The sequence below is a fragment of the Nothoprocta perdicaria genome, unplaced genomic scaffold (genome assembly GCF_003342845.1).
Source record: "Nothoprocta perdicaria isolate Ctin4 unplaced genomic scaffold, notPer1 scaffold_389, whole genome shotgun sequence".
Taxonomy (NCBI): Eukaryota; Metazoa; Chordata; class Aves; order Tinamiformes; family Tinamidae; genus Nothoprocta; species Nothoprocta perdicaria.
The window spans coordinates 132,602-154,958 of NW_020455631.1; the positions used below are offsets into that span (position 1 = coordinate 132,602).

Consider the following 22,357-nt stretch of genomic DNA (forward strand, 5'->3'; position numbering starts at 1 on the left):
ACTCGGGAGCGCCCGGCTCCGCCGCACGTTCGGAACCAATCGGGCGACCTCGGCACCGCTCGGCTGTGCCTGGCCGAGGAGCACTAGGGTGACACCCCCCACCCCCCTCCCGCCTCGAGGCGCGCTCCGGGGTGAACGGCGGGGGCCCGGCCCGCCCGTCTCGCATGGAGGACGCCGACTCGGCGGCGAAGCAGTTGGGCTTAGCGGAGGCCGCCGCAGTGGCGGCCGCGGTCGCGGCGGCCGCGGAAGGATCCGAGCAGCAGCAAGGGCCGCAGCAAGCACCGCAGCAGCCACCGCCGCCGCCGCAGCAGCAGCAGCAACAAGCCGCCGCCTCGGAGTCGGAGGCGGAGCCCGAGGAGGAGGAAGAGGCGGCGCAGGTGACGGCCGTGACCGTGATGGCGGCAGAGGCCGAGCACATCGACATGGGAGCCGAGGCGCTGCCGAGCGCGGACGAGGCCGCCGCCGCCTTCGCAGGTCAGGGCGGGCAGGGACTGCGCATGCGCAGTTCCCTCCCCCCCGCCTCCTTGCGGCGTGGGGCGACCGTTACTGGTCCAGGGTCGCCCCGCACATTAATCCGCCCGAATTTGGGTTTTTTTGGTGGTGCTTTTTTCATGTGAAAATATTTTGACCTTGTACGCAGATCTTCTTCCACCCACCTTTTTTTTTTWAAAAAAGTACCCTGTCCCATGTAAAATTTTAAACATAGACTCTGATACACAAAAAAGCAAAAGGTGGAAACCAACCCTACCTGTAATATCATGACATTTATCTCCATATATCTCTTTCTATGGCTGTTTATTTTCATCCAAAAAGTAGTAGTGAAAAAAGATCCCCAATTTTAGCTAAGCTGACGTGTTACGCTAAGCACCATATTAATATTTGGATATATTTGCGGGTGATTTTAGCTGGAACAAATGCAGGTAGCGGCCCCGGGAAATTAATATGTGGGTATGGGAAGATCGGTGGTTTTCTCTTATCCTGATGTCTGTCAACTCTCTATATTCAGTCTKTTATTAGTGGAGTTTTTTTTCTAATAGAGATAGAATATTTGTTTTTCCATTAGTCCTACACATGTTGATAACTAGCGTTGAGACCCCGAGGATGAAGCACGTTCAGCCCAGCGCGCTTCTGAAATTTGATAATAATCAGATTTTCCAGCAGTTCAATGTTACACAAAAACAGAATTGATATTGATAGGAAAGAGGGATAAAATGTAATTATGAAATTACTTTTTTTTGACATTTATGGCCATTATCAGGTTGTTTTGGATGAAGCTGAACATTAGTCTGATGGCTCTTTATCTTTCAGAAGTCACCACAGTGACAGTAGCTAATGTTGGCGCCTCTGCAGACAATGTTTTCACTACATCCGTGGCAAATGCAGCTTCAATTTCAGGGCACGTGCTGGTAAGTCTGCCCCTTCCTATAAACACCTTAGAGAAGTCCCATACATAAATGTAAATGAAAATCTTGGTTTGTGTTCAAGTTGTGGTAAGGTCAGCAGTATCTTTCCACTGTAGCATAAAGGTGCTCAACCCCCACCACATCAGTAGCTGCACATAGAGGTTTCTCTTTATCACTTTGGGTGTTTGGCTTTGCCTTTCTACCCCCATGGACCCAACTTTGGAGTGGTGATAATGAAATGCGTAACCGTTGAGTCTGGCTGTGTCAAAATCTCAAATATTAATATCAAAAAATAACCTAATGTCTGCTACGCTTTACTGGTGTAGGATACCTCTGGGAAGATTTTGGGGGAATGCTTAAATACACTATTTCAATTTCTGTCAGTTAAAACTCTCTGTTTCTTCTCTAGTCTGGGAGAACGGCCCTCCAAATTGGGGACAGCTTGAACACTGAGAAAGCCACCCTCATAGTGGTTCACACAGATGGCAGCATTGTAGAAACCACAGGGCTGAAGGGGCCATCAGCACCTCTCACACCAGGTATAAGACGGTCTGTTGGTGAAGTCTCATTTTCCAGAACKTTTAGCTTGATCATGTTGCTGGGAATACAAGAAGTCACAGGCATAAAGTACAAAATTGCATTTTAAGTGACATTTGTCCCCTCTTAATGTGGTGCATTTGTATTTCTCAGGGCTAGGCAAAGAATATTTCCCTTTTCCTATGAAAACATATTTTCCTTCCTCATTTGCTGCACCCYTTGCAAATACACTTCATGAAAAACCTTAAGCTCCTGCTGGGCTGTCACATACCTTTCTATACGTGTCCCACCCCCAAAAACAGGTCAATCACTCTAGTATTGATTATGAAAATCTGAATATCCTAGTTCTCAATATGGGTCCTTTTCAGGGGATCTTTGAACGTGACTTCCTCTCCATTGGGGCCTTTTGCTGATATTTAAGGGTCATTTTAGCGCAAGTCCTTCCTAGGATTTTGTTGGGCCTGGCATTTTCCCTGCTGACCACAAGATGGCATGACAGTCCTTTAGCTGCGAGACACATAGACTCAGAATCCTAGAATCCTTACGCTTGGAAAAGACCTTGAAGGTATCAGGTGCCACTGTAAACCCATGCCCACCTTGCTTACTAAACCATGGCATGACAGTAGCATCTTCTGGGATGTATAAGATCCAGCCCACTGCTTTGAACCAGTGTGGGTTACAACCTTTGCAGCTAATGCATCATTTCCTAGCACACAATATGCTTCATTTTCAGTCACTTTTAGAGTGTCACATCACAGCAAGACTTCTTGAGTCTGGCGGAGCAGACCCACGGGTTCCCAAGTGAATTATCTGCTGCTGCTGTGAGAAGGTGTCAGCTGCTTGAATTAACCTCGTGATGCTGTTGCCCTAGCCAAGCTGSATGTATATGAATATGAAAGTCTGAATGTATATGAATGTATACTCGGAGTGCCTTTTGGTTGCTGTCACCTTTCTTTTCTTTCCCCAAAGGACCGCAGTCTCCTCCCACCCCTTTAACATCCGCCCAAGAGAAGACTGGAACCAAGTATAACTGGGACCCATCAGTGTACAACAACGAGCTYCCAGTGAGGTGCCGGAATATCAGCGGGATTTTGTACAAAAACAGACTCGGCTCAGGTAAAAATGACCACCTTGCTCAAAGTGTGATGACTCCTTGTTGTCTTGGTACCTTTTTCTTTTAAGCAGGCTGCTTTTAAGAAGCATTTCTGAATTAAAAAATGGACTGCCTAGTCCATTTGGCCTGTATTTTGCTCTCTTGCTTCCTTGCTCTTTCTTTGGAGACCTGGTGACTTTCTTTTCCCTTTGTGAAGATATGGGCTGCAGTGCAGTAAATCTTCCAGATAATGGGCTGACTTTGGAGATTTTTTTTTTGTAGACCTCTTGGAATAGACCCATGTTTCTACAAAGATCTGCAAAATCCCTGCTGACCTGGGAAGGAGAAAAGTAGATAGCTCATCTCCTAATGGGACTTGTTAGTTGTCTTAGCCTGTCTCTTTATATCTCTGTGAGAAAGCTGAAGAAACATCAGCAGAAATTGTGAGCAAGTGTGAGTGCATAGCACAGCATTTGATTCATGCACAGAGCATTTTCTTCACAACCAGAAGGATTAGAAATTTAAGTGAAAATTAAGATAATTATTTAATTAATTTAAGAAATAAACCMCATGGTGTTTCTCCATCCTGCCTGTGAATGAGTCATTTTTTTTCCAGCCTGTTGACAGTGAGGCCTGAAGTTGGAGCTTGCTAAACATGCACAGTGATTGTAACAGCTAACGTAAGGAACGGCACAGTTTTCCTAAGTTGATGATAAGCAGCAGAATGGCTTGATTTCATAATTGCACTGGATTAATTACTATTCTGTCCAGAAGTTTCAGTGTCTACTTCTTTAGGGAAGTGAGAAAATAGTCTTAACCTTTATTACARATTTCTTTTTTTCTGGCTTTATYCAGGAGGCCGTGGTAGGTGCATTAAGCAAGGGGATAACTGGTACAGCCCCACAGAATTTGAAGCCATGGCAGGACGAGCCAGCAGCAAAGACTGGAAGAGAAGCATCCGCTATGCTGGGAGGCCACTGCAGTGCCTTATTCATGTGAGGATAAACTTGTCCCCTACATTTTGCAGGAAGGGACAAGTAGCACCCGAGCTGTCCAGCGCTGCAGCCAGAGCCACATGTCCTGCCTCTTTAGAGTTATCTTTGGCAGTGCAGTGGGGCTGTCTCATTTGCTTGAGAGGCAGTGATGTAGGAGGAATTTTTCTAGATTTTTTTTTTTTTTGCTTTTTCAAATAGCATTTTGCAAAATGTACTTACACTGGGAAAATGGGCTGCAATTTATGCAGCAGAAAGTCCAGCCTTCAGCTCTGTGCGGCGGCAATTGGGAAGCGCGCACTCTGCCTGAGATGTGTAATTCAATAACCTGAGCTTCTTAATTCTGTTTGCTTGACAAACATATTCTTCATTTGCACCATTTATTATTACTTGGCTGTTTTATTTTCTGCAGTGTTCAGTGCCTGACAGAGAGCATGGCATTGCCATTAGACTGGCAGTGATTTCTTGTGGGTAAAAGCTTCGTAAAGTCTCAAAAAATCCRCACGTTGCTGCTTTCTGATTTTAAATTTGTTCTTCCTTCACTCTTCCCCCCTTCACAAGTTATTACTGGAAAAAGTYTCTAGTGGGAAATAGATATATCTTACAGGGAGCTGTCTCAATTTTTTACTAACATACAGTCATGCTCACAGTGATTTTGATGATTGCTAATCACCATTGCTCTGTGCTGAATTCATAATCTTCCTCTTTCAGGATGGGATTTTAAATCCTCACGCTGCCTCTTGTACTTGTGCTGCCTGCTGCGACGACATGACTCTGGTGAGTTGTAGCTTTCTCCTCATTGTTTTTAAAAACAATTAAGCAGTCAAGCTGCCCAGGAATCTATCAGCAGGTCAGGAACATCCTGGGAGTGCTCACAAGTACTGTGAAGGCAGCATATTTTGTCCATGTTGCATAAAGAAAGCAAATAAGGAAAGAATTGCCTGCTAGTCCTGTTGCATTGTCCCTCTCTTTTTTTTTTTTTTTTTCCTCCGTTTATTTGTATAAACTGCCATTTTGGGGATATCAGAGTTATTTGTAATTTTTTGAACTCGAATTCCACAAGTATTTTGAGTTGGAAAAAAAGAAGTTTATATAAGGAAGTGGTATTTTAATATTTTCATATTTGCTTTTTCAAAAATAAGGTTAATGACCTAAAATCAGACATGTTTAGCTGCACCTGGAGTAGTGTTTTACAGTCCTTTTCGTTTGAGAAATAAATGACTAAATTGTTGCCTAGATCTGAAACTAAGTGCTTCCTGTCTTCCATTCACTCCTATTGTCTTTTCCTCCACCATCCTGGCCAGAAAATAATTATTTGCTCAGTTCTGCTCCTTCTAATAATAGTGGGAAGCAGCAAAACTTGTGCCTTTTTCGCTGGAGGTGAGCCAAGTGTGAGAACTCAGAATAGCTGTTTTGATAATGAAATATGCAGGCAAACACACAAATGTTTTTAGCATATTCTACTTGCTAAGGTGAGCAATACCTATTTTGAATATCTATAAAGCTGACACTGCAGGGACTCCATCAGATATTAATTGTTACAATGTGTCTTAAAGATTGTAAAGCCTTAAATTAGTATATTTTTTTTACACAGGATTCTTTTGGTTTGCAGCTACAGTTTCAAGGGCTTTGGGATCAATTGTAGCAAATGAGCTATTCCTTGGGAATAGCTGCTGCTTGACACAACTCTCAGCTGCATTTTAAAAGACTGTGCACCCATAAGCCCAAAGTGCTCTGCTAATGTGTGTTTTATATCTCTTTTAGAGTGGCCCTGTACGACTCTTTGTACCCTACAAAAGGCGGAAAAAAGAAAACGAAATGCCTGCAACTCCAGTGAAAAAGGATTGCTCCAAAAATATAACCCTGCTCCCTGCTACAGCTGCTACCACATGTAGGTTCTTTTCTCCTGGTAAAACCTGCTTCCCTGTTTGGAAGAGTTGTCAAACTAGGTATTTTATGTGTATCAGCAGCCCTGTACAATCAGCCAACTGAAACGATTTCCTTGCTTTTATGGACCTTCCTTTTCATTGACTAGTTTTATTGGCTCAGTCTCTTTATCCAGTTTCCCTTCCCATTTTTAGAAACTAGCAGAGTGTTGCCACCATCTGTATTACAAATAGGCAACTCTAGATTTACTGACCTGACTTCAGGAAACTAATTTTTAAGCCTCTTTGTACACTTTTCCAGGGAATGTTAGGTCTTGCTCTGAGAGAGATCTGGATTAGCTTTCCCCTTTCTAGTTTATCTCTTGGTCTGACAGTGCAGGAGAAGGTTTGGAGTCCTGACCTTTACTGGTAGTATCTGTTYGGTAGTTTTTTTCACAGAAGACCTTTCCCCACCATGTAGTAAAATGTGTGCTGCTGCTTTAAACATGCTGAAAAGCAGGCTCTGAGCTGCTGAAATCCTATCCACAGCCCGAAACTGATAAACGAAAGATGTGACAGAACGTTACACTTTCATCTGCAGATTCCTTTCTAACATTCAGCACACGTGCTGTCACTTAATGTTTTTGATTGCCAAACCATCTGTGCGAGAACAGAACTAAATTTGCAAGCCAGTCCTTCTCACATGCTCCCAGTTGCATTCATGGGTCCCTTTTGGTTTCATCAACTAGCATCATCTGGGCAGTAACATTGTAAAATGAAGGGAGGAGGAAGCCACAAAAATCCCCCAAAGAACGTACAGCTTTTTCTTCCCATTTTCAATTTTCTGGATATCCAAACTTGGATAGCACAGGTCATTTCCTGACTGAATCCYGTGACTTAGGACAATTCAGAACAGGAATATCAGTAGCTAAATAACCCAGGCCTMAGAGCCGAGTGTTAATTATGAAAGTGCTTCTACTATTTCCAGTCACCGTGACTCCTTCTGGACAGATCACTACCTCTGGTGCCCTGACTTTCGACCGTGCGTCAACAGTGGAAGCCACAGCCATTATCTCGGAAAGTCCATCCCAGGGTGACGTTTTCACTGGAGCTGCTGGTAAGTTTTTGGACACGTGTTTGCTTCACATCCATGAAAAARTAGTARTAGTAGTAGTAGTAGTAGTARTARTARTAATAATAATAATAATAATAATAATAATAAAAAAGAGGAGGTTTCGCCCCCTACTGCAAAAGGAAGAACTGTTTGGAATGCTGCAGGAAGGCTTTGGTTCTCAAAAGCTTATACAGAGGCTCTACAAACTGTTGCTTTGAAATGATTTCAGCAGCTCAAGATCTTACAGMTGCACAAAAGAAGTTAGAAGTTTCTCCAGATGCTGATGCCCAAAGCAAATTGAACAAGTGAATCAAAATGCTCCTTTTCTATTCTTCCAGTTTAATTCAGATATTACTTTTAGTGATACTTAAGACAGCAGTTCTCCACCTTCCCAGAACTGCTGATGAGCACCAGCTGAGATCTCCGCTCTGCAGGTCATGTTCATCAGCTTATTTTGACTTCAGTTCTCTGAAGATCACACCAGACTTCTGTCTGGCAGATGATGCAGCGTTATGGGTTTTGCTGRAAAGGCTGATCAGCAGCTGAAGGAATTAACCTCCCCTGAGAATATCATTTGGAGTCATCAGTGTAAATAGACAGGATTGAGAGGAGGAAGTAATCTTGGCCAAAGTCCTTAAAAGTGGGGACAGAGGTAGATGAAATCACTGTGCAAAGTTGCCTTGCTTTCTAGCAGTGCAAAGTCACCATTATTTCTCATTGGCAACTCTTGGGATTTTCACAGAGTTTAAAAACTCATATAAACATAAAAAAATCCGGATGAGAGAAACCTGATATGGATGTGAATGCTGCTGTTTACTGTGCTGTTGTTCCTTTGCAGTCCAGGACACCAACGTCCAGCAGCCCTGCCGGGTCAGTCACCCAGAACCTCACTATCCAAGCTACCAGGACAACTGTCAGATTTCACCTTTTCCTGAAGCTGCTTTGCCAACATCTCATCCAAAAATTGGTATGTTTTATAGTTAGAAATGCTTGAGTTTACCTTGTATTCTTTCCTCATTCTGAGCAGATGGGAAATAGTTTTGTTTTGCTTGATACCCTCTGCCTTTTATAAAGCTTCAAGGGTTTTTGTTGCTGCTTGTGCAGTATTTGGTATTTGATCTGAGGACAGCATCCCCTTACTCAGAGGTAAAATTAGACCGCAGAAACTTTCCTAAAATTTCCCACATCTCTTAAGGATCTACATTGGATTCCTTACTCTATGGATCTTCACTGGATCCATACTCTCATACTGAAGGCAGTTTCAGGCGAGTGTGATGTGCTGCTTTCATGCCCCAAGTCAGTTTTTTTTCCCTTAAGACTGACGTTGATGCTGGAATGATAGTTGTTTTTTTAACAAGTGCCAATGGGAGCCTATCCTGCTTCGTCAAACAGACCCTGCAGTAAAGAGGAAAAGATGTCCAAGGTGACAAACGCAAATCAGTCAGTTAAATGTTCAACAGAGCAAGTTAAATTGAGTATCAAATATATCAACAAATGAAACTGCATGACACAAACTTAAGGCTCTTTCAGTTGTAATGTTGACTTATAAATTAAGTGAACTACAGCAGTGCTTTGTTGTATACTGCTAAAAAATGGAAGTGTTGAAGAAACTGGTGTTAAAAACATAAGAGTGTTATTTACTTACTTATTTGTGACTGGCCTCTGAGTAGTGGCTGGTGTTTTGCATTTGCTTTTCATCTCATAACTCACTGGTCTGTCCAGACTGACATCTAGGCGAGAGTTTTAAGTCTCTTTTACTTGGCCAGATTTTGATGCTATTAATATTGTATTTTGCTTTGCTTTGTTCTTTACCTCTGCTTTTCGTGAAGCAGAGGTCATTTTTTTTTTTTCTTGGCTGATAGACCTGTGCTAAACAGAGGGATCAGAAGTAATTCCCATTAGATAATATTATCAAATGTCAGGGAAAAGCTGACAGTGAAAACAGTTCTGCAACAGTTCTTGATTCTCTGTTCTGCAAACAGTTCTTGATAAAAGACAGGTTGATTTCTTACTCAAATAGATGTATGCCAGTCATATGCAAGTGGATTGAAATTATTATCTCGAGGTGGTTTAATTGTGAAAATGTCAGTCTATCTTGATGAACTTGCAAGGCTGTCTGTCCAAAAAGGTCAAACAGTATTTTTTGAGAATTTCTGAGGTTTTTGATAACTGTTCCCTTTATCTCTGAGAGTGGAAGTGCTGGAATTGCAGCCTGCTTCAGGAAACCATATTGGCCTGTTCCTGCTCAGGACAGTATTTGCATTTGAATTTTCAGTATCATTTCAAGCATAGCCTTGGAGATGTTTTCCAGAATGAGACATCTGTTATTTGGAGTTTCTTTTGAGTAGTTTTCCTGCAGTAAAAGATGTTTGAAAGACTAAATTGTTTCTTTCCTGAGCCGTCTTAGAAGGACTRACCTGATTAGAGAGCCATTTTTTGTGAGTATCAGGAGAGGTATCCAAAAGAGATTGTGAGGAGAGGCTGTCAATAAGGTGGGAGAGCATGAAGTGCCTTTAGGCAGTCCGATCTCTAGATGTTGTTCGAGAACTTTCCACTTAGTAAATTTATTTTCTTGCCTCTGGCTTCCAGCAAGAAAATCTATCTGCAATAACCTTCCTTTCTAATGGAATAGTTAATAGTTTAATAGTAGCCTGACAGGGCAACTATGTGGTGGTCTCCAGGGTACCAAACTACCTTCCTTGTGCACCTGGTACACAGGGAGATAGTCCTATGGAGGGCTCTGTGGGAGGCTGCTCACAGCAAACAGGCAGTATTTCCAGCAGGATCAACGATTCAGGAGCYGGAAGAAACTGCCAGGTAGAGGTGCTAGAGACCTTAAACACACCTAAAAGGCCAGCAGCCAGTGCAGGGATGTGAGCACAGCTTAAAAGGCTTAACACCTCTGACGTCCTGTCACCTGCTGGGTTCAAAGCTTCTCCGTGGGCAATGACTTTTATCAATCTGAATGGTTCTGCATTTATCAGAGGAACATGTCACCCCCCATTAAAAAAACACAAGGAATGCTCGTTGGTTTTTGGTGCCTTGGAGAGCTGCTCTCTTGGCAATGCCAAGGCATGCAGTACAGGGTGTCTTTTCTCAGCCTGCGCTACCCACTCATTTTCCTGTGTGCTGAATCATATTGAAGCTCCTACGTAATTAGATATAGAAAATTCCTAAAATAGACTGTTGGTAGATTTCTCAATCAGCAGGCCTACACAGGCCCCAAATCAATCCTGCCTCTTTATGCTGTTGTTTTGTTTTGGTAAACAGAATAGTGGGGAGWTTTGAGGTCAGGAGCTGGTAGATGTGAATGTTTTCAGCTTAATTTTTTGGCAAGTAGTATGCATCTATAGCAAGAGGTAGGGCTAAATCTTGGAAAAACAAGGCCAGCAAAAGCAGATAAGGTTTCTTCCTGAGAATGTTGCCTGAGGTGAGTGTACACGGTGTRTTATTGGGCTCCCCAGCCTGGATTTAATTTCCTCATACTGAGGTCTCYCGGGGTGTGTGCAAACTTAGTGCTACAGCCAGCGTTCTGAAAAGGAAATGTTTTAGAGACGCAGCAACTGGTAATTTTTCTGAAACATTTGCAAAAGTAAGTCYGAGAAAGGTAGTGTTGGTTTTCCAGGACTTGTGTTTATTTTTCTAGGGTAGGTTTGGGAAAAGGAAAGACTACAGAGACTCAGTGATGGGGAGATTTGTGGGTACAGATTCAGGGAAAGCATTTTGGGGTTACTAGGATAGGACTTTTCACTTCTCTATGCTGGTGCTTCCTGGTTAATCTGTTCAAACCTTCAGTTATTATTAGGGTTATGGTTTGAGCAAGCAAAGGCTGCAACATCTCAGTCAGTTGGGTTTTGTTCTTTTAGTATGCCTTGGGAGCAGTTTTGCTGGGTTTCTGTGCTTTCCTATGTAGTTTCATAGCTGCAGCCTTCTGGTTTATACAAAAGTTAAGTGCTCTAAGTGGGTTTTTGAGGAAAGGACTGCAGACAAGAAATGACTCCTTTGGTATTATTTTTTTAAGACGGTCCAACTCAGTAAATGTTAAGCAAATGTCAGTGGATGTGGATGTCTTATGTTAAACTTTGCATCTAAACTGTATGTGTTCACTCCCATCGTAGCGCTTTGGAAAGCAGAGGTTTCAGAGATGCAGTGAACATTGCTGCTTGGAAAATCCAAACTGGCACGTTTGAAATAGATACAGGCAGCAGTGAGAGTCTTTCTAAAACCCTTTTGGTGTTTCAATTTTTATGTGTGTATTTGTATACTTATAGGTTGTTTGATGGTTAGAATCTAAGATGATGAGGTCCAAAGAAATAACAACTGTTGGGGTTTCTATAAGGAATTTTCCAAAGAATGTTTCTGGAAAATGTGCTTATGTCATATGTGTATTTTTGGGATAAGGATAACTGTCCTGTTCATATTCCAAGCTAGTTTCAAGGTTATTGTTAAGATCAGGATCCGATAGGGAAACAGATGGTAGCGTAGCACAGATTTGTGCCTGTTTTTTGTAGTTTTGCAACCTAAGAGTTTAGACCTGTGTAGTGATGGCACACTTGGGATTTTAGGTCACTGAAGAATTTTTATAACCTATTTTAGCCATAGTTAAGGGCAACATAGGTGGAACATACTGATGATAGTGGCAGCTGACTTGCTGAGGGTCTTATTTTCCCTACTGAATTGTGCCACTCCGCAGCAGTACTAGAAGGTGTTAACTCCTTCCTAGAGAGAACAGCGGGGCTAGCGGGTATGTTCTTCACTCCCCTGGATTTGGTGTTAACCCCTGGGCTTGCTCTGCACAGCTCCCATTCATGGACAGTAGGTCTGTTTAGCTGGAAGCCTAGTTGGATTGGAGGTTTTGGTAGAGATTATAACCAGAAGCAGCTCATGGAAATGCAAGGCTCTAATTCTGTGTATTTTATTTTGCKTTCTTTCCATTCAGTGCTGACCTCCCTCCCTGCCCTGGCGGTGCCCCCCCCGACCCCTACCAAAGCCATCTCACCTTCGGTGGTGAATGGGCTGGAGGTGACGGAGCAGCGGAGCTGGCTCTACTTGGAAGAGATGGTGAATTCCTTGCTCAACACAGCCCAGCAGCTGAAGACTCTCATTGAACAGGCTAAACAGGCCAGCTCGTCCTTCCGCGAGGCTGCCGTCACACAGGCGAAAATCCAAGCTGATGTGGAGAGGAAAGAGGTAATGGTGCCAGAACGGGGGAGATGGCTCAGCCAAGGCCACCTTTTTGGCTGACTGGTGACCAGAGCAGCACCTTGCCATTTTTCACTGGCTGTAGTTGTGGTTACAGCCCTTAAAATTTTGTTTCTTGAGCCCTCCATGGCAGTAGTACTAGAGAAACCAGTTATTTGCATTGTGAGGAAAGGAGTGAGTTGCTCTGGGTTTCCAAAAGCTGAGGGTAGCAGCCTACTCATATAAATAGCTTCATGTTGCAAGTCCTGAGCTCTTGCACCAGCCTCCCTACGTTTCTGAGATACAGGCTTGAATTCCTGTAAACCCCAAAGCAGGGAAGATCCTGAGTGTTCATCTATGGGGCAATGCGGCCTTCATGGCAAGGGAGCAGAGCTGTCAGAAGCTTCTCAGTGCCTCAAGAGGTGCAGGGATGAAAAGAAGGGCAAGCTGGAGAGTCTGTGAGGAGGCTAAGCAGGGAAGTTTGAGCTGTTTTACTGGGCACTGCACAAGCTCATCTCACTTGGGGCCTGTGGTAGGACCCCAATGCAGGCTGCAATGGCAAGGGCTGCAAGAGTCTTCCCTGCAGGCTGGCACCCAGGAGTCCTTCTCTTTTCTGTAAGAGATCGTGTACAAAGATCGTCCTGTTCTCCCTGGTTTTCTGCTTTAAAATTGATGCATGTGAGGGGCCCTGGAGCTTCATAGCAGCTCATGGCTGAACCCAGCTCCRTGTTCCCCCTTCTCCTGCAGCGCCGCAGCTGCTGGTGTGGACTTGAGGGAGAAAGAGAAGAATGGTTTTACTGGGAATTTGTTCCACAGGCAATAGCTGGTGAATTCCGTTTGGTTGTACCCCACCGCCTGTTGTTGCCATTGGCGTTGTTGCCAGCGTCAGCTTTCCACTGACTCCATAGGCACGAGTGTGCAGCAAGAGGCCTTGGAGAATTGGGTGTGGGAAGACTTTGCTGGGAGCTGAGATCCCCGAGGACAGTCCTTGCAGCCCCTTTGATATTCTTTGCCGCGTTGTCTCTGCTAAACTCCTCTGTACGCTGCATCCTTGATGTGCAGGGGTGTGACATGTCGAGAGGCCACCCGGGCAGGAGGGATATTTGTGCTGCTGTTCAGTTTGGGGCCTTCTGCTGCCAAAAAGCTGGGTAGGGTATGGGATGCTGAAAAACGGGAAGCTTTGACATGCTTTAGAGCTGGAAATCTGGCTCTAATTCTGCGCTCTGCTTCCTTTTCCAGTTTATGTGCCCTCTTCCCTTCTGCTCATCCTAGCAGTGGTTCCTGGAACAGCAGTTCGGTGTCCATTCCCCCCCATCCAAATCCAGCTGGAGCAGAGCCACTTCCTTCCCTGTGTTTGTGCTTTTCTGAATTCAGGAGCATTTCCCTGATTTGTGATACAAGCSCCTCTCCCACCATAAGTTTCTCTCTGGTCATAACTGTTTTTTTGACACTTAAGGTATATGAGAAGGAGGAATAGGAGTAAACCTACCTTTTTGTGTGTGTGTTRCTGATGATTTTTGCTGGACCAGTTTAATACAACGGCAATAGGTGCTTTACAAATACAAGATACTAATCTTGTATTTATTGTGCCCATGTTGCTTCTAAAGGCCAAAGAACACATGGGGTCCCCCTGCCAACTTTGTCCTTTGCATTAACAGGGGCAGTGGATGCAGCAGAACGGACGCTCCCATGGAGGAGAGCTGCCACTTTGCCCAATTTCTGTGTGGCTGTATGCATCTAAGTGCTTAGAAATGAAAGATTGTTTCGTTATGTCACAGCTGCTGCAGAGCAAAGGCCATACAACAGATTAAAKGATAATAGAGCTGCAGATCCAGCTCTTCCTGGAAGAATGACTTAATACGTATCAGGATTAAAGCAATCCGTTAGCAGGAGCAGGCTAGTTCCCAACCACATACACTAACTTCATTGCCATGCCTGGAAATARCAGGTATCTCAGCTTGCTACAGTGGTGCACAACTGTTTCCCCAGYTCAGCACCTTGTCTCTTGAACTCCAGTTTCTTTCTTAAGGTGGCAAATCTAATAGGAATTTTGCTGAAAGATTGGATCCTTTGGATCCTGGTTCCTTTACTGCCATCCCAAACACATAGCAACACCTGGATCTGAAGCAGTAAGAATTCAGGATGACTGAATTGGAAGGCACTCAGATTTTAGAAGGAAAAAATAGGCATAGAAAAAATAGAAGGAAAAAATAGAGCTGTACAGTAATGGAATATAAATGTATGTCTTTATCTGTAGTTAGAGAAAATGTTGGAAAATAACATATATATGCATATTTTGATATATATATAAGCAATAGGCTCATATATAGCTGGTGCTCAGRCCATGTATGGCTTCCTGCTTCAGAGACACCAGATATAAGTTATATTCACGTAAAGGTCTCAGGAAGTGGTAGGCAGAAAGAAAACTGAGCCATAAACCACGCAGTTCAGTGTTGCTGCTAACTTTCAAATGAATCACGCTCATTACAGACAATATCAAAATATTTATAAGCCTTCCCTTTCCTGGCCTCATTTTAGCCTCCTGAAATAACTTGGGAGTGAGTGTGTCTGATCCCGTGGGTATCGTCTCAATTTTTGTTTTGCTGTATAAAAGAACAGAAATGAGGGAGAGGGCGAGYGGGGCAGCAAAGGCTCCGTGTTTCTCGCAAGGGATGTTTGACCACTTGGAGGATTGGTCCAAAAGTAGTGGATTAAAGACAGTGCTTTACCCAAAGGTTTATGTGCTTTGAAAATGTAATTTTTTTGAGAGTGCATTAAGCCATCATTCATAGCAGATAAACTTTAAGAAGAGGAAAATACGTAAACTCACCAAACCCTGTGCCAGAAGACACTGCAGGAAAATAATAAAGACATGCAGGMTATGTGTTGAACAGTAGTCCTTTGTAAATTAAAAATAATTGGAGTTGAATTCTGAAGTGTCTTTTAAACTGACATAGGTCCCTTAATGCATTGGTATCCATCGGGCCCCATCTATTTGAAAACAAGGTAGGAGATTAAATCRGTTAACAGCTGGAGCATCTGCATTTTTTTTTTTTTTAGAAAGATTAAAACAATTCAGGGCTAGAGAGTAGGAAATTAACCTAAAAAGCGTTGGGCATTTAAGAAATGTCACTCCAGCAGGCAAAAAAAAAAAACAGATTAGACTCTCAAAGGCAYCAATGAAACCAGCTGAAAATTGGATATTGGCAAGAGCGGCTCTGGGAGAGGTTTTGTGACAGAGCTGGGCACATCTGGCTTGATCCTTCCTCTTGTCTCAGCGTTTCCTTCTTATTTTCCGAATGCCCTGGGATGTAGACATGGAGGGCCTGGTGTAACCAGAGGACATGCTGCTCCAGTGTGGGGAAGGAGGACAGAAGATAGTAGATGTTTCCCCTGTGAGAGAAGAGGTGGAGGAGCTTTTGTGCCTCAGACACAGACCGTGCACGACTCAACTTCTGGATCTCCCAAGAGGAAATCTCCCAAGATTGGAAATCCCCCAAGAACGTGGGATTAACCACATTTAGAGAGACTTAAGGGGATTCTGAGGATGGAAAGTGTTTCAGTTTTGGAGCTGTGGCACTTTCTCCAAGCTGAAATTCGCTGTTTTCACTGCCACGCACGTGGCTCTGCGCAGGCTCTTGCAGGAGGACCCTACTGCACGGACTAGGTATGCAGTGATATTCTAGTTGCATTCAAATGCCATCTAGCCTCAGGCTTTCGCATCCCTCTTCCTGCCTACCTCACCGAGAAGAAGTTTAGAAGCCTTATGTCGTTCTCCTAGACTATTTCTGCCCAAGTCTCTGAAGTGAGGGGCCTTTGCAGGTTTTTACCAGCTCAGTTCTCTGCCCAGATGCAGAGAAGGGAGTGGTAGAGTCCAGTGCCAAGCACTTCTTCTCTCACCAGCAGTAATATTCCCCCAAGAGCCACAGTTAATTTCTCCCTAAGGTATAAGAAGATTGATTCTCCTGCCAGAAGCCACAACTCAAGCTCACAGATATATTTCCTATCCTAAGGAGAAGGCTTTGGGCTCAGGCAACATTTAGGTATTCCAAGAGTAGCCTCAAAATAATGATTTCGAAATTATGTTACACGATACACACAGCTTTCACCTCCAGCATACCTGAGGAACTGGGGGTGCTCTGTGTGTGTTTAGCAAAGCTAATTAGCCTGCGCTTCATCCCCCTGGGAAGTTTCTTAATTTGACTTTATGTCATGGTAACACGAAGGTTTTGAAGGTCGTGGTTTCACAGGAGAGTAAGTACTGGGATGTCAGGTCGTAGAGACAATCTGAAATTAAGCCTTTAATCTCCTTATATGTTGGGTCATACTCCTGAGTAAACCTACTTTGCCTGAAGGTGCCAGTTGCTTTTTTTTTTTTTTTTTCCCTTTTTTTTCCCCCTTTTTTAACTGTTCCCAGTGGAATTTAGGGCAGGGTTAATATGTGAGCAAGTTGGGCACAGGTTTCAGTCCCTCAGAGGAGCCCTCAACTAGACTCAGGAGTCTGTTTGAAGTGAGAGAGCTTTGTGGCAGGATCCGTTCAACTCTTCGTGTCCTATGTTGGCTATGAAGTAACTAGTCTGGGATATTTTTCATTGCAGCAGTATCAGAACCAGCTATTTCAACAAACAGAAGATGTAGATGGGAAAACAGAAATCATCATCAAGGTAAGCTGTGTGTKTCTCATGCTCTGTGAAGAATCCTTTGGGATATCTTATTCTTTGTCTTGTACCAATTAAAGATGGACTTTTCTATGATTATTATTATGGAAATCAGCTATCTTATATCTTGTCTAATCTTCTAGCCCGAGCTCTCCCTAGCTGAACTAATGCTCTGTTCTTGCAAAGTGTGTCCAGTTCACACTGGGTTCCATGTTTCACAGTCCTTCTATGTTTCCACAATCTGTCATCRTCATCTGGCCAGATTGATCAATCTGAGTCACTTCTGAGTGATAATATTGCAGCTTTATCTGATGGGTATCACTGAGGTATGATTGGAAATTCTGTTTTTTGTCTTGCAAGCTGGTTATCAAAGACACACAATTCCCTTTGGCTTTCAGAACTGGAAATAAGTTAAGCTTCAGTCCAGACACATGATTTAAGACCTCATATTATTTAACAGACCTTTCCAAGATCTGTGCGTACAAACCTTCACACTGCATATTTTCAACATTTCACAATACTGTGCAAGTTAGGAGCAGATTAGTGTCCTTGCAGAGAGATTTAGCAATGTGGAGCAGCCCTAAGCCTCCTTTAGGTAGCTTGAGTTTATGGCTGTCCATTAGGAATAGAAATAAGAGTTCAGTCACACTGCCTATTAATTGATGTGATGAACTCCATGTCAATCAGGGCATTGCTGGTTAGGCTGCTGAAAGGAGAAGGAAGTCCATGGAATTAAATATTGCCTGTGTTGTGTGCCACACTAACAGTACCCTTGCAGCCAACAGCTGCTTCCTGTGGTGGCCTCACACTGCTCTGACTTGCTAATGATTTGTCAGTAATTTAATGAGCTGCAAAGCTGCTCCTTGAAGTGTTTATTCCTGTAATAGTTTAATGGTGTTTCCACCTGAACATACAGGTTGTGTTATCTGATGTCACGGCTACGAGATTAAAGTGCCAGACATAAAAACATCCTTTAAAAACCAAGTGTGATTTGTTATCCCATAACCCATCCATCCCATCTTGTCTTATTTTGATGGCTAAGCCATGGGCTTCTGCTATAGTTTTTTAATTTTACTCCTGTTTTCTATTTCTCCATTATCTTACTGCTTATGTAATCATACAGAGTACAAGCACAGGAAGCAAGCCTGTTTAGTCCATAGTACTTTAAGGATCTTAAGCCCATAGTTCTTAAAGATCAGACCCCTCTTTAAGGATCAGACCCCTGCCTCCTAAAATACAGGGAGAGAGAAAATTGAAAGGTACCATCCTCGTGAGTGTTCTTGTTGTTCTTCCCCAGACCCTGTTCTTGGGCACATTCACGATTGTAGTCCTGAAAAGCTGCCAAACCAACCTGTCTTTTAAATTTTGGAATTGAAGGGAGAATTCAGGTGAGGATTGCCTGCATATAGCTTATACATTGCTGTCTGTCTGGAATATACCTGCTGTTGGTTAACACAGACTCCTGTAAGTCTATATTAAGTTGAGAGTAGCTGACATAAGTTCCCTGCACAGAGGGAGGCCTCTGTATTTCACTGTGAGCAGATTTCCATGACAGTCCCTGTATCACCCATGGTTTTGAAGGGCTTCTTACCCTCTGGAGAAGAAAACAAAGGTACCTTCCTTTTCCCAAAGAAATCCCAGAGAAAATGGCAAGAARTGTGGAGGTCTGAAAAGGCACCCAGAAGCCACTGTGCCTATTTGCTTTATGTTTATGTATTAAGGATTTATTGGGCAGCAGGGACTAGGAGGGCTGTAAGCCCTGAGCTTTCATCTTCGCACCACTGTCGAGCACATTGCCAGTTCCAGTCCTGCACTATATCACCTTACAGGACCCATATTACTCTGTAACGATCTCCCCATTGTTGTCACCTCTGACAGCGTCTCTTTGCCTTTCATTTTCACAGCAATCCTGCGTGAACTGCGGTCGTGAGGCAACGAACGAGTGCACGGGATGCCACAAGGTCAACTATTGCTCCACTTTCTGTCAGCGGAAGGTAAAAGGCTCTTCATGAGCTGCTGATTCAGTTGTCCGAAGAATATTTTGTGAAGGTGGAGGAAGACAGACCTGTAGTGTGCTAACTCATGTGAGGAAGAGCAGCAAGACATCTGATTTGAGCAAGCTGCTTACATCAGTATTTGGTTAGCTTGACCTAGTGTGTAAAGAAAGTAATATTAGGAATTGTATTCCTCTCCTTTACCRTGACCATGCCTTACTTAGGAAGTAAGATGCCTCATATGATGCTAGAGACACGTTGAGGTGTCTCTCAGGAGTGGGGTTGGTTACGTCCTAACTGCCTTATTTAAATTTTCCAAGTCCTACCTGACATTGATCAGCRCTGGACAAGGCACCAGTGTTCAGCTCCATCTCATATCACCCTCTAGCACTGGCTCACTTCTCCAGACAGCTTCTGCTGGGGCCGAGTTTGCCTTTAGCAGGCTGTCCAGGTCCTGTGGGCCACTTTTTCCCCTTGACGTTTTCGTTCCCACTTCCCCCTTGCAGGACTGGAAGGATCACCAGCACATGTGTGGCCAGTCGGCCACAATGACGGTGCAGGCAGACGAGGTGCACGTGGCAGACAGCGTCATGGAGAAAGTCGCCGTCTGAACAAACTCTCCTCYTCCCTGCGTTTTCCAGGAACAATCTAGCGTGGCCGGCTGGATCGGCAACGCAACGTGGACAGTCTGTCCCTCAGGAACCATACTCTTCTCACTAGCAAACTCATTTTTCGAAAGGTTTTTTAATACTTTGAGAGCAGTTGCCTGTTTCAAAAGTTTCAATAATGCAGAGACTGAGAAAACCTGATCTGGGGTGGGAGTGGAAGAAGCTCAAAATGAACAAAAAAACTACAACTATCTGCAATGTTCCAGCTGGGAGTCACCTTCGGTTTAAGGAAACTTTGACCTTGCCAGACTGAAATTTCCACTGTGTGGATAACAGTGATACCATATCACTTGATATGGATCCAAAGTGGTTGCTGCACTGAGATTTGCCAGTGTTTCCTTCTCCTTGTGCCTCCCTACCTCTCATATATATAAAAAAAAATCTTTCATTTGGTTTATTTAATTGTCTTGAAAAAGACAGGATAAACTCTAATTTGCCAATGGAAGGATTTTTTTTCCCTGTGTTCCGTCTGTGCTGGGCAAATTTGGAACACATTGGAGCTTCTGCGCTTGAATATAAGTGAAAAATAAAGTGTTGTTAAATAAAACAAAATGCAGTGACAACTTGAGAGTGCCTTACTGTGCTATTTAATTCCCACTACAGCACTTCAATCTATTAATAAATGAAAAAGCCTGAGCTGGTTAGGAGCTGGTATGACTGGAATGCAGCTTTGGTTACTGGATGGARCATGTACCTATATGTTTGTCTGCATATAGAAAGATGGGTTGCATGTAGGTTTTGCAGCAGAAGAGATGGCATTTTATGATCTTGGCCTACCATAGCTGTCACCCTGTAGCAGYCATCCAGCCAAAATTACATCCGATCAACCCCAAAGTCAGAATATACAAATGTTATCGTATCGTTGCTATTTAGTAGCTGCTAATTAGAGAAGTGATGAGCACTGGAAAGTTATGCGCTTCATTTCTTACAGTAGTTCAGGCAACAAAATCCTTTAAGGTATTCCTTTAATAATTTAGACTAATCAAGCTCTTTTATTCTTTTTTTTAAGATGAATGCATCAAAGTTGAGGATTCTTGTAAGCATCCACATCTCTTCGTTGATTCTTCTTTTCARTTTCAGCCATAACAACTGAGCATGGTGTACATATCTTGTCTGATTGTTCATTCCAATTTAGTACTATTGAGGAAGGAGGATTGTTATTTATCTTACAGTATGAGAGGTACCACCTTGAATCGCTGAGTGACCCAATCCAGAATCACCAATGTTAGGAAAAGGGAAAAATTTTCATCTAAAGTTACAGTAAAATAATAATGAAGAGAAAAAAAAAAAGTGAAGGAGAATCTTTAATCTTAAATTAGAGACTTCTAATAAATCCATGCCCTCTTCTGTGAAACTCAGTTTTTTGGTTGTCACAAGGAGATGGAAACTGGTTTATTATCACTTATACCAGTCTCTTGTACCGTTGAAGTCTCTCTTCAGAAGAGCCACTCAGTAGAAGTTTTTTTTGCCTGCTGCGCCAGCTACTGAGAAGCACCAAATGGGACCTCTTCATGGAGAGATAACTACTGATACCCAGCACAGGTTGGTGGCAGTCGATTAATATTTTTTAATGCTTCCTTCATTGAAAGCCAGGCACAAACTTAGGCAAAATATACAAWAAAATAATATGTAAAACTCCTGGAAAAACTCCTGCTACCTAAAAGCATTACTTTGGTATCTCTACTAGTTTCTTCTTATATTGCTACATTATGATTGCCTGTTAGCTAAATCTTAAAGAAAATTAGTTATATTTGAAAAGATGGTCTCAGTCAAACCCCTAGTGACACAACTGCAACCTGCAGGTTGCCTTGGCTCCATCTCGTGCCCGTTAAGGTTTTGTTTCTGACTAAATGAAATACTGCAATATGTCAAATGCCTCATGCTGTTCTTTGGATGAAAAGCCAAGTTTATCACAGCAACCTGCTTCAATAGCACCTTTGAATAAGTGAACAGCTCTTGCATAGGTGCTCTTTAGTTGAGCCCTACGTATCCACTTTTAAACCCAAGGTTAGCAAGCTGGTCATTCAACTGGACTGTCGTTGGCCCAGCTCATATTAAACAGGAGTTTAACAAGTTATGTCCTTTGGGTTTGTTTTTTCCTTCTTCAATTCAGCCCAATTTCTGTGGGTTTCTTTGAGGAGAGGTGCTTTTCTCAGAGAATGCTGTGAAGTTGCAAGCTGGCGAGGCTGTGGATTGATGTAGTCCCAAAATAAATCAAGGCAACATAGCAGCATCTCGCACTAGAATATAGGGAAAACTGGTTCACAAGTAGCACCTCCAGAGTGTTAAAGCTTCCCTTTTCATGCCAAACTCTGCTTTCAACTGGAAAATAGTGACCTTCATTAGTGCAGCCCTTTGGTTTGCGTTCTCCAACAAGAAATGTCCTTTTACAGTCCTGCTGGTTTGGGAAGCAGGACTTTGTGTTSATTTAAGGACAATTATAACTACATAAACAAGTGAACTGGGATATGATGCTGAATCCAAACTTGCCAAATATCATGTTTGTATAATGGGAATGGTTTGTGTTTGAAAAGGGGTTAGAAAGAAACTTTATTGCTGGTTTTGAAACTTTATTGACCATCAAGGAGCCCTGGTAGCCTGGCAGCTGTCCCCACCACAAGGAGTGAAAACATGGAACGTGAAGACTTTCAATTATAATCACTATGGGAATTGACCATGTTCATTTGTAGATAGTAAATTGAGTAATTGCTGTCCTTGTCCTCAGTCAAAGAAAAGGACCCTTTGCAGAATTTCCTTGTTTCCAAGCACACAAGTTGCCCGATGGAAGGAGAAAAACCAGTTCCAAAAATCCATGGCAAGAAGATGGTGATTTTGCATAGTAATAATCCTCT

At 43.1% G+C, this 22,357-nt stretch overlaps 1 protein-coding gene across 2 annotated transcripts; it reads left to right on the plus strand.

Moving 5' to 3' along the window:
- The first annotated feature begins 164 nt into the window (after positions 1-164).
- DEAF1 (DEAF1, transcription factor) lies at positions 165-19,868 on the plus strand. 2 transcript variants are annotated; one of them, XM_026044848.1, is made up of 13 exons: positions 165-474; positions 1,309-1,406; positions 1,813-1,942; positions 2,910-3,056; positions 3,889-4,028; positions 4,737-4,802; positions 5,790-5,916; positions 6,879-7,007; positions 7,843-7,971; positions 11,944-12,194; positions 16,784-16,849; positions 18,748-18,837; positions 19,344-19,868. In XM_026044848.1, the coding sequence occupies exons 1-13, from the start codon at positions 165-167 to the stop codon at positions 19,446-19,448; spliced, it is 1,788 nt and encodes a 595-aa protein (XP_025900633.1). In that variant the 3' UTR covers positions 19,449-19,868. The 2 variants fall into 2 exon arrangements, with proteins under 2 accessions (XP_025900633.1, XP_025900632.1); XM_026044847.1 differs by lacking the exons at positions 3,889-4,028; positions 5,790-5,916; positions 16,784-16,849 and adding an exon at positions 16,445-16,458 and having other exon boundaries at positions 11,944-12,231.
- Positions 19,869-22,357: the final 2,489 nt, after the last annotated feature.